The sequence below is a fragment of the Urtica dioica genome, chromosome 2 (assembly GCF_054948205.1).
Source record: "Urtica dioica subsp. dioica isolate 48M chromosome 2, U.dioica_male_clone48M_v1_H2, whole genome shotgun sequence".
Lineage (NCBI taxonomy): Eukaryota > Viridiplantae > Streptophyta > Magnoliopsida > Rosales > Urticaceae > Urtica > Urtica dioica.
The window spans coordinates 5,051,845-5,064,517 of NC_142757.1; the positions used below are offsets into that span (position 1 = coordinate 5,051,845).

General features: G+C 43.0%; 1 protein-coding gene across 1 annotated transcript; it reads right to left on the reverse strand.

Annotated features, from left to right (window-relative positions):
• Window positions 1-10,807: 10,807 nt before the first annotated feature.
• Window positions 10,808-11,227, reverse strand: LOC149404020 (uncharacterized). The gene has a single exon (XM_089604002.1). It carries the CDS (start codon window positions 11,225-11,227, stop codon window positions 10,808-10,810), a length of 420 nt encoding a protein of 139 aa, XP_089460128.1.
• Between the last annotated feature and the right edge of the window lie 1,446 nt (window positions 11,228-12,673).

A 12,673-nucleotide genomic window follows, 5' to 3' on the forward strand; every position in this document is an offset into this window, starting at 1 on the left:
AAATTTGTTTCCTCTTCATACATTAATGCACAAAATAATCTCTCTTTCACACTAGGGCTGCACAAAATTAGTCTCCCATTCTCTTGGGGTGGACGGCGAAAAGGCTTCTAGAAAGTCTTTCTAGATTTTTCTTTACTTGTTCATGACAACATAAGAAAAGCCCATTAAGAATTTTCAAGTAAAATTCTATGAAATGAAATTAATCCACAAGGCCCAATGAACACATCATGGCCAAGTGATCTAGGCCATCATATGACCATGTCAAAAAAAAAATTATTGACATTCATTTCATGCTATGTCCAAAAAGACAAATCTACCCTTTTGACAATTTTCGTAAAACTTGTCTCGTTCTTGTTTTGACTTAGCTTCTAGTTTAACTACTCCTACTCGATATTATTTGTGATAGTGACCTCATGGATCCAAATGAACAAAGCTTGAGCTAAAGACTTGGACTAAAAAGTTCACAAACCTTTTTCAAGTTTAGCTTAATGTCAACTGACTCCACTAAAGAGTTGACACTGAAAATATCTCGGTTCAAATGAATTTATTTTCTACTCAAGAATTCAACCAAATTATGATGAGCAAATCCACTGAATATTATCTATGTTTACCCTTCATGAATATCATCAGCTAGTCGGGATTTACAAAATTACCATTTTACCCTTCTAGCTGTTATTTCCTCAACTCCTTTGTCGCTTGTGAATAAGTTAGAAACAATGTATTGACGAGGAGCTAACAAGTCACATTGTTTCATCCAAAAGAGTCAAGACTCATTTTGGACACTGGCCAGTTCATTTATTCACATTCCAAGGAACAAAGCATGAGGTGATATACATTGCATTTAAGCAATCTTATACATGAATTCCATATCCATGAGAACGTCACAAAGTTACTCATGATATCTTCACAACTTAGTACTTCACCAATAGGCCCTGTTCAGAATCACGTAGTGAGTCCGAACTCTGACTTTCTCAAATGAGAATACGTAAGCTGTGAAATGGCATGTCCCATTTCAGGATTAAGGTAAGTACGATGCAATTCATTCATACGTAGTGACTTCGAGACATAAGAGGTTAAGTGGTTTGTTCTTATTTTGTCTCTAGAATAGCACTGGTCAATTCAGTACCTTCGAAAGATACCTAGAAGAACTATAGAGTCTCCAACTCTCAATGTCCCATAACCAGACATCATAGATTCTCCTAAAAAATCATACTGAGGTCAATAGTCCTTTCACCCTTAGATTGCGAATATATCGTTTTAAGCAAACTACGAAGAGTTTGTTCATGCAAATCTACATTTGTCTCTTCGTAAGTTCTTAAGTTTATTTATGGACGAAAGACGAAGGTTTTATCATAAAGCTTCAAACAGACAAGGAAGAATGAATGAACGTTTCAACTTTTTATTAATGAATAGGCAATTACAAGCAAGAGTCTTCGTGAGACTTTATTACATCAAATGTATAAAATAAAGACTACAACTCTTCTTGTGGGCACCATTGACAACAAAAGCTTCATCCAAACAAAGAAGAATGAATGAAAGTTTCAATTCTTTATTAATTATTCAGTAGTTACAAGAAAGAGTCTTCGTGAGACTTTATTACATCAAATGCATATAAGCAACAACTACTACTTTTGTTGTGGGCATCGATGCCCAATCCCTCTCGATGCTGGTCGAAGACTTTGCTGGTTTAAGCCTTGGTGAATTGATCTGCCAGGTTGTCCACCATCGAGATCTTTTTCACCTCCATGTCTCCATGCTCCACGATCTCTCGAATCAAATGGTATTTCCCCTCAATATGCTTAGAGCGCTTATGGCTTCGAGGTTCCTTTGAGTTTGTGACAGCCCCACTGTTATCAAAATAAAGTGTCATGGGCTCGTCGACATTAGGAACGACTTCCAAATACTTAAGGAATTTTCTAAGCCATACATCCTCTTTGGATGATTCACAAGAAGCCACATATTCTACTTCCATTGTGGAGTCAGCAATGCAAGATTACTTGATACTCGTCCAAACAACAGATCGACCATTTAGGATGAGCACAGATCCTGAAGTGGATTTCCTCGAATCCTTATCCGCCTGAAAATTGGAATTCATATCCCGTCATAGTCGGGTCAGTACCTGTATATGTAAGCATCAAGTTCCTAAGTCTGCTAAGATACTTAAGAACGTGCATAACAGCAATCCAGTGCTCGGGTCCAGGGTTGGACAGCAAATGGCTTACTACGCCACTCCGAAGCAGATATATGTTCTAGTATAACGCATAGCATACATGAGACTTCCCACGGCTGAGGCATAAGGAATTTTTCTCATGTCTTCAATCTCTTGTGCAGTCTTGGGAGACTTGTCCTTAGAGAGTGGGACTCCATGCCTAAAGGGTGTTTGGCCCTTCTTGGAGTCTAGCATCGAGAAGCGATCCATCACCTTATCAATACAAGATGCTTGAGAGGGCGAAAAAGTCCAGTTCATCCGATCTCGAAAGATTTGGATCCCCAGAATGTTTGCGGCTTCTCCTAGATCCTTCATATCGAATTGGTTTGCTAGCCAGATCATAACCTCGGATAACTTACCCACATCATTACCTATGAGTAATATATCATCGACATATAGTAACAGAGACACAACTTTGCCTTCGTGTATTAACTTGTAAACACATGGCTCATCTATTGACTGCTCCAAACCGAAGCTCTTCACAGTTTCATCGAATTTAATATTCCATGAACTAGATGCTTGCTTTAATCCTTAAATGGACATAAGAAACTCACAAACCTTGGTCTCTTGACCTTCTTCCAAGAAACCATCTGGTTGAGCCATATAAATGCGCTCGTCAAGATTGCCATTCAGAAAGGCAGTCTTAACATCCATTTGCCAGATCTCATAGTCGAGAGCTGCAGCAATGGATAGAATTATGCGGATGGATTTAAGCATCCCGACTGGTGAGTAGGTATCCTCATAGTCAATACATTCCTTTTGGGTATAACCTTTAGCCACTAGTCATGCTTTGAACATCTCAACGTTCCCATCCGGACCCCTTTTCTTTTTGTATATCCACATACACCCTACAGGTTTAATCCCTTCGGGAAGGTCTACAAGTTTCCAGACTTTATTGACGTATATCGAATGCATTTCAACTTTCATGGCGTCAATCCAAAGGTTTGATTTAGAACCAGCCATTGCTTGACTGTAGGAAACAGGGTTATCCATGTCAAAGACAGCTACGAGAGTATCTCCGTAAGACATGTACCTGTCGGGCTTTTGAGAAGTCCTCCCACTACGTCGAAGCACTACCTGACAAGATTCCGATGGGTTAGGTTGTGTTTCAGGTTGGGTAAGAACAGTTCTTACAGATGAGGTAGAAGCATCCTCACCCAACTTTTCTTAAAGCACAATTTTGCTTCTAAGTTTTACACGTTCTAGGTTTTACACCAAAGGTTATCCTTTTAGGTTTTTTGCAAGCATCGTCAAGAAAACGAATGTTTGTGCTAACAAACCTTTTGTTGTCCTCGGGACTATAGAACGTGAAACCTTTGGTTTCCTTCGGATATCCAACAAACAGACACAATTCTGACCTACTAACCAACTTGCTAGTCTTTTGCCTTAGCACATGTGCAAGGCAACCCCAAATTCGGATGCGGCATAGAATTACTTTATGCCCAGTCCTTCATCCATAAGGACAACCAGGAACCGTTTTAGATGGAACTTGGTTCAGAATGTAAGCTGAAGTTTCGAAGGCATATCCCCAAAAGGAAAGAGGGAGTGATGAGTAACTCATCATCGATCTAATTACCTCCATTAGAGTACGGTTCCTTCTCTCTGACACTACATTTTGTTGAGGTGTGTCAGGATCTGTAAGCTAAGAAGCAACACCTTCTTCTTTAAGAAAGTCATAGAACTCTCCAGACATATACTCACCACCTCGATCGAATCGAAGGGTTTTGATCTATTTGCCAGTTTGCTTTTCCACTAAAGCCCGGAAGACCTTAAATATGTCAAAGGTCTCGGATTTGTGTTTGAGCACATAGACAAAACCGTATCTTTAGTAATCATCGGTGAAGGTAATGAAGTATTCGTATCCTCCCCATGTCTATACTAAGCGGACCACATACATCAGAATGTAAGAGTTCCAGCAACTCAGCGGCTCTTCGACCCTTAGGACAGAATGGTCGTTTAGTCATTTTTCCTTCTATAAAAGATTCACAAGTAGGCAATGAACCAATTGCAGAGGCTTGGAGTGGACCATCCCTCACAAGTCTCTTAATCTTGTCTAGACTGATATGACCAAGTCTTAAGTTACAGAGATATGTTGATTTTATTATATCGGAGGAATCAAAAAGTTTGATCCTCTTTGGCTCCCTAACTAGATCGTTATCTATTTCAGTTTCTAAAAGGGAAGGTTGCGTGGGATAAATGTAAAAGAGAGCATTCGTCGTACATGCATCAGTGAGAAAAGAATGAATGAAAGTTTCAACTCTTTATTAATTGTTCAGCAGTTACAAGCAAGAGTCTTCGTGAGACATAATTACATCAAATGCTTACAACTACTACTCTTCTTGTGGGCATCAATGCCAGCATACACAAGTAATGACTTGGTGGTACAAGGATACACTAACTCTGATTTTCAAGCAGACTGTGACATGTTGAAGTCAACGTCTTGGTAAATGTTCACTCTCAATGGAGGGGCGATTGTTTGGAGAAGCGTCAAGCAATCTAGTATCACGGAATCTACGATGGAAGCTGAATATATTGCAGCATCTGAAGAAGCCAAAGAGGCAGTTTGGCTTAAGAACTTCTTAGCCGAGCTAGAGGTAGTTGCTGGAATGAACGCGGATGTGCAACTCCATTATGATAACACTTGAGCAATAGCAGACTTGAAGGAACCTCGCAACCATAAGAGAGGAAAGCATATAGAGTGAAAATACCACCTCATAAGGGAGATAGTTCGGAAGGGATCCGTGGGTGTCATAAAGATATCGATGCTAGATAACATCACGGATCCGATGAGTAAGGGACTGCCAGCATCTGTGTTCTTGAAACCATAGAAGGGAAGGGTCTTAGATATATGCCAATCTTCTCTAGGTCAAAGTGGGAGATTATTATGAATTCTTGCCCACGAGAAGCTGCTTATTTAAATTCTTGTTGAAATTATTAATAAAATAAGGTTTTGTCATTTATAATTTATTCGAAATGAAAGCGTTATTTCTTATACATTAACATTTATCAAACATTAATCAACCCATAGTCTCCATATCAAAGTAGGCCACATGCTCGACATTTGAGCTTGGGCGGTGAACTAAAACTGGTCGATGATTGATCCATGCTTAGGTAGCTGAATCTAAATCATATATGTGGAACACAAGTGAAGGTTGATCACTTAGTGGGAGCATTCTACATTTGTAATAAGTGTACGACCCGGACAGGTCTTGGTTGTAGATGTGTCTTTTAAGGACCGTTATTACACACTAACCGAGTTCGCTAATGATGGTCCCAATGAAACTTGATCTAAATCCTGAAGTGATCATGGACATTGGATCATGTTAGCGCGCTCTTTGACTCATTCGCTAAAAGGCTACTATCATGCTAATCACATATTATGTCTTGGGAGTTTCGAAACACGATTCGAGTGGAAAGTGATTTACAGATATGGAATTCAACTTTCTTAAAAGAAGGTAAATGTTCTCTCACCTAAGGGTTGATTCTAAAACCGATAGACTACGTGTTCGGATGAACCATTCGCTGGGGAACCAATGATGCTTAGGGCTTACAAGTGTCAAGAAAAGTATAACAAAAGAATTGACTTTTCTCGACTCGGATTGAACTTGGAGGATCTTGATCACGAACTGACTATATCAGTGGACACTCATCACGATGAGTAAATATAATTCTAGTAAAAAAGGGTTCAGTCTTGGCTTACATAGTGGAGTATTTGACCAAAATTAAACGAATCGATGGAAAAAGAGAAAAGACTATTTCTTCTTTTTCTTCAGATTTGTTAAGCTTCTATTAGTAGATCCATAGTCCCCGATTCGGCTCTGATAAAGACGGATAAGAACTCTTTGGTAATAATGAATATTATTATTACAGTCTCACTGGTGTAAATTATTTAGCAGCATATATTCGGAAATTTGTCTATTTGCGGAATTAAATATTTATTATGGAATTAATTATTCATTGTAGGAACAAGTAAATAATTAATTGAATTTCTAGTTGCGCCTCATGGACAATTCGAAAATTCCTTGGCCCATGACCATGAGGTAGGCGCCTATATTGAGTATTAATTACAAAATATTCTCTCTTTAATTAGTTGATATATTTGTGGAAAAGAAATTAGGTAACTAATTTTATACGAGAGAGAATAATAATGGTTAAGATATTCTTTCCATTAAATAACGAAACAAGATATTGTCATTAATTCTCTCTCAGAATTAATTTCCTAATATCTAGGAGAATAATAACGATACATATATTCTCTCTATTAAATAAGGAAATAAGATATTCTCGACATTATTCTCAAATATCTAGATTCCTTAAATATAGGAGAAAAATAAGGAAATAAAATATCCTAGATTATGATCAGATGGATGAGAGAAAAAGTAGGATTTATAGTCAAGATCCAATGGTTCATGCTTAACTACAAAATAAAAAAGAATAAAGGAGAATTAAATATCTCTAGGATCTTACTAGAATATCTCATTTCTACCACTATAAATAAGGGTCTAAGAGTAAGCAAAAATGATACAATTGCTTAAGAAGGAATTTCGACCAACTCACCTAGGTGTTTGACAAAAATTCTCTCTCTCCCTCTCCCTTGGAATTCCATGATTCCATTTCCATAAACACGGTACAATCTGAAGTTATAAATCATAGTCTTCTTATTCGTCTCGGAGATTACGTTTCGGAAGAGTACAGTGTCATCTTCGGAGTGCCATACGACGAGAGTACTAAAGCCATTCCCGGTGATCTGATCGTGGACGATAAAGCTTGAAGAAGGAGTTAGAGGAACTCGGAACGAAAGCTTGAAGAACGCATTGAAGATTCTGTAGCTAAGGAGAAACCCGTAAGTCTTTCCTTATGACTCTTCTGTTTAAATCGGTTGGTTGATATTGCTCTCTTTTTTATATTAATTAAAGTAAATCTAGATCTTGTGACATTATCTATATTAATTATCTCATCAGTGTAATTAATTTTCTGCATGTTTTATATTGGGCTGCATAATCACCAACATCAAATTCTCTCTATTTAAAAAAAGGATGATATGCTTCGAAAATGACAAAAAAATGAAAACCGATGACTATCGACGACAAATATCGAAATCGACGACATTCGACAAAAACCCGATTAAAACGAGAAAAAGATGACATTCGAAGAAAAACGATGAAACTGCTCTTCGATGGCCATTTTTGCTCCGACCGCGGTGCCGCCACTGATTTTCGCCGATTTTCTTCGGAATTTGAAACCTTCATTATTATAGGGCAAGACTTAGTAGTCATAACTCATTCTTATGACAAAGAATGGATGTTTTGGTTAATTTATTTACTCGTATATTACTTTGAGTTTTTTTTATAAGAATGACTTATAACTCTTGAAGTAAATCCATCATTTAACATCTACTTGTGAAGATAAATGCCAATAAACTCTCACTCGACTCAAAATAGACACAGATGATATGTTAATTGTAATTTGTGGTCCTAAGACTTTAATAGTTAAAATTTTAGTGCACATGTCTTTCAATTAAGCAAATTGAAATACTTACATTTATAATTTTAGCATATTTCTACTTAATATATTATAGTCCATATTTATCTAACTTGTATATTTTTATCCAAAAAAATATTGTAGACACATTGCATATAACATAGATATATTTGGTACAAATTTTATAACGTCATACCATACAAAAATATGAATTAATTATTTATTTATTTATTTATATATGCATGTTATGTTCTTTATTTTCTTGTTTGTTGAAATTAAGAATGATATTTTTTTATTTTTGTATTGTAAATATTCTCTATCACATATCAAAATTATTTAATATCTCAACTCAGATAAAATTAATTTTATGTTATTAACATTTCACGCTAAAATGGGTGTAATGAATAATTAAACTCCATATTTGCATTTTACTATTCATTCATTCATTCCATAATGGAGTGAAGAATAGAGTGGATTGGAAATCTTCTGTTTTATTTATTGTTATCGTAGTTTTTCGGACAACTATTTAGGAGCCCCAAATCGGTTCGACCCAAGGTCAGACCAAGTGGTCGCGTTCGGACTCGAGCGTCCTGAACTCGTTATCCCAAGTTCTCCCTAGCTGTGAATGATATTTAAGCTCGTCGTTGTACTTGAAAGGGATGAGTAAACGATGAACTACAAACAGAAAACAAAGGGGTTGTCTCTGTTTACCTATCCGACGCTCAACAATAGTGTGATTGAGGTGGAAGAAAGGTGTTAGGGGTGAGAGATCAAAGATGAGTGAAACGAGTTACCTAGAGGTTCGACAGTGTTTCAGAACTCAAAAATGGATTACCATCAGGAGAGAGCTAAGGTCTCTATCTATAGGGAGGAAGGGGTGCTGGGGTGAAATGGATGGTCGGCGGAGATGGATGGTCGGCTGAAATGGACGGGCGGCTGAGATGGATGGACGACCGATATGGACGGTCAGCTAAGATGGATGGACGGCCGAGATGGACAGCCGGCTGAGACGGATGGCCGAGTGAGTCAAAGGACGAGTGAAGTAGATGGCCGAGTGAGCTCCATGGCTAAGTGAGATGGATGGCCAGCTGAGATGGATGGCCAACTAAACAGGATGGCCGAGTGAACTCCATGGCCGAGTGAACTAGATGGTCGAGTGAGATGGATGGCTGCGTGAGTCCATGGCCGGCCGAGTGGCGACCGTGTGGGTCGTTACGACGTTCTGCCCTTGTTGGTCCAGGACGGGCAAACAACATTAGCCCCCCAAGTTTATCCTTGGATGTAATTCGAGTGATAAACTCAAAAATTCATTAGCCATCTTTTCAACGCGCCGAAACTTTCGGAGATCGGTGTCTTGTCCTTTGTCGGGGCGGTTTGACGCCCAAGAGAAAAGGTATGGTTGACTCGACCTTTTCGTCCCTTGCCTTTTTCATTTTAATATTATTATTTTCTGCTTCCCAGCACGTTTCTCTCATTCCACATGCCCATGGGTTCTCCTGACCGTCTTGTGGCAAGTAAGACCCCCGAAGATGATTTTCTATTTCTTTTGTCTGCCACGTGCGTTGATATGGAGGATTTTTGGAATAAATTTTCTTTATCCCAAGATATTCCATCACACTCTCCCACTCTTGGATTCGGGATTTCTGCGACGACATCAATAGGCTTTGGCAACCATGACTTTTCCTCCGTAGAGTCAGGCGATGGAGGGTCGCCGGTGACTGACGGGGCGGAGTCGCTCCCAGCGTCTGAGGGAATTGCTGCACTAGAGGTGCCGATCATGGACTTCCCCGAGCGAGGGGACGTCCCCACCTAGGGCAAACCGGTGCAAGGCGGCCCAGGAGACATGGCCTTGGCCGACACTGGCGTTCCCAGGGATGCGCGGGAGCCTCGCTGTCGATCTGGGCGAGACGCGCATGGGGACGACGCGTAGATCCCAAATAACGTGGTTTGGGCCGGTGCCGATGCCGCTAGAGGCGTGTGAGGGCCGGGTGGCTTTGATCTGGGTGAGGCGTATGCGAGACGTGACGCGCAGGCCCTGGGCGGTGCGATCTGGGTTGGAGTCGGTGACGCTGGAGGGGCGCGAAGGCCGGGCGGCACCGATCCAGGTGAGGCGCATGCTAGAGGTGATGCGCCGGCCCCATGCGGCGCGGTCTAAGTCGACGCTGGTGTCGCTGGAGGGGCACGCGAACCAGGCAGCATGAGCGAGGCAGACGGTGATGGTGGGGCGGTTGGCACGACCAGGCAGGGCTAAGTGACCCTAAATGGGCTGGACGCGGGCATGGAGGAAAGCCCAGATGGCCAGGATGGGCCGGGAGGCGCTGGCGGGCCGGGCAGTGCAGGCGGGCTAGACGCGAGGTGGATGGGCCGTGCGGCGTAGGCAGGCTAGAAGCGCACGAGGTGGACAGCCCGGGCGGCCCAGCAGGCTGGGCGCGAGCGAGGTTAACGGCTAGGCCGGATGGCGCGCGCATGCAGGGGACGGCCCAGATGGCCTGGACTAGCCGGGCGCGCGAGATGGACGGCCCGGGCGGCGCAGGCGGGTTGGGCGCTTGTGAGGTGGAAGACACGGTCAGCCCAGGTGGGCTCGACGGCGTTGGCGGGTAGGGCAGAAAGACAAGGGACGACCCAAACGGCCTGTACAAGCTGGGCAGCGTCCCAGACTCCGAGGGTCCAGGTAAGTTTCTCCAACCTATGTTTGGATTGGAAGGCCTAGATACCGGCTAGCGATCGTACGGTCCTCATGAGGCCGCACGTTCAGGGGCGGGCACACGTGGCGATATTCGGGATCATTCTCCCGATATAGTGCCCGTTTTCGCTAGCATCGTCGGAGCGTGCTCCCCTGATTGCCCGAGAGGAAGATCGGGCCCTTGCCTTCCCCATTGGATAATCGGCGATTCGCGATAGGGTTGACTGTTCGAGCGTTGACATTCTGTGTTCCCTCTCTCTCGCGAGCTTTGGGAGATTAAGGAAACTATACGGCATCCAAAAGTCAATATCATTGCTGCGCCCGTTGTCCGAGGATCTTCCTACCCGCCCTCGAGAGGGGTATGCAGCCACGGGGGCCTACGACTACCTTTCTAGCAAGTAATCCAAGATCTGTTGGTCCGGCTGAATGTGCAACTATCCTATATGTCTCCATCCTTCTACCGTGTGGGACCAAAAAACTCTCGCTCCTTTGACCTTGGTATTTTGGAACACCCTTCTCAGAACGAGACTCCCATCTGCGAACTTCCAATGCTTGACCTTCGAATTATAGTACTTCTCGACCTTCTTTTTTTGCGCGGTGAGGCGAGTCAGCGCATCCGTTCTTCTTTCATCTATGATGTCTAGCTCGAGCCTCATTGCTTTGTCGTTAGCATCTTCTTTGAATTTTTCGATGCGGAGAGTCGGGAGCTTGGTTTTGATGGGGACCACAGCTTCGACGCCATATGCGAGGGCGAAAGGGGTTTCGTCGGTTGCATTCCGTGCGGTTGTCCGGTACGCCCACAAAACCAATGGGAGCTCGTCGGCCCATGCTCCATTCCTCTCCTCCAACTTCATCTTCAAGTTTTCTTTTATCGTTTTATTGACCGCCTTTACCTGGCCATTCTCCTGTGGGTTTCGAGGGGAGAAGAACGTCTAACTAATCTTCAACTTCTCTCATATGTTGCGGACGCGTGCATTGTCGAATTGCTTGCCGTTGTCAGTCACGATCGATGCAGGATTCCTGAAGCGGCAAATGATATTCGTCCATATGAAGTTGGTCGTGTTCCTCTCTGTGATCTTTGCCAGTGGCTCTGCATCTACCCACTTGGTGAAAAAATCAATTGCCACGATCGCGTGCTTGTATTGCCGCGAGGCCGTGGGCAATTCGCCGATGAGATCGATTCCTCACTTTGCGAAGGTTCGAGGCACAATGATTAGGCACAGCGGAGCTGCTGCTTGGCACGGGACATGGGCAAACCTTTGGCATTTGTCACACCTTTTGGCCCACTTGTGGGAGTCCTTTTTCAAGGTCGGCCAAAAAGTATCCGAGTCTCAAGAGCTTCATGGTCAAGGATTGTCCGCCAGCATGGTTCCCGCATAGGCCTTCGTGGAGCTCATGGAGCATGGTCCTTTGCCTCACTATCACTCAAGCATCGAAGGAGTGGCATCGAGTATCCCCTCTTGGAGAGGGTGTCTCCCATCATGGTGTACTTTGGCGCTAAGCTTCTCAGCTTTCTAGCCTATTCTTTGTCTTTGGGCACGGACCCTCGCTTAAGGTATTCCACTAGCGGAGTCATCCATGATGGGGGCGGCGCGTCATCGATTACCTATACGTCGACTCTTGAGACATAGGATCGGGTCAGCACCTCTATCTGAATGCTACCTTCTCCTTCCTCATCTATCCCTTACGCAAGGCGTTCCAAGGTGTCAGCCTCGGCATTTTCCTCGCAAAGGACTTGAACTATCTCGAACCTCGAGAGAGCCTCGAGATTCCTTTGCATCTTGGACAGGTACGCGATCATGTTGTGTTCCTTGGTCGCATAGTCGCCCTTCACCTGGTTCACAATGAGGTGTTAATCGCAATGAATGAGCAAGTTCTGGACTTCTAGCTTGTGCGCCAACTCTAAGCCAACGATTAGAGCTTCATACTTTGCCTCGTTGTTTGAGGCCTTGAACTCAAAACGCATGGTGTATCTTGACTTTTCCTTATCGGGATTCATAAGTACAACGCCGGAGCCAGCCCCCAGATCGTTTGACGCCCTGTCCACAAGCAATTCCTAAACCGACCCTATCGGGCCGCTAGCTCTTTTCTTTGATGAACCATGTCGTCATCCGCATTGGTCTCCGTGTGTTGTCGCTCGTTTTTGGACAACGATTTAGGACCCGGAAGTGGTTAGGCCCAAGGCCGGACCAAGTGGCCTCGCTTCAGTTCGAGCGTGTCGGACTTGGTATCCCAAGTCGTCCCTTAGCTGTTGGTGATGTCTATCTCGTCCGAACACCTGAAAAGATAAGAAAAGAGGT

Coding starts and splice junctions, on each gene's coding strand:
- LOC149404020 (XM_089604002.1), bottom strand. CDS start 11,227: ATGAAGTTGGAGGAGAGGAATGGAGCATGGGCCGACGAGCTCCCATTG.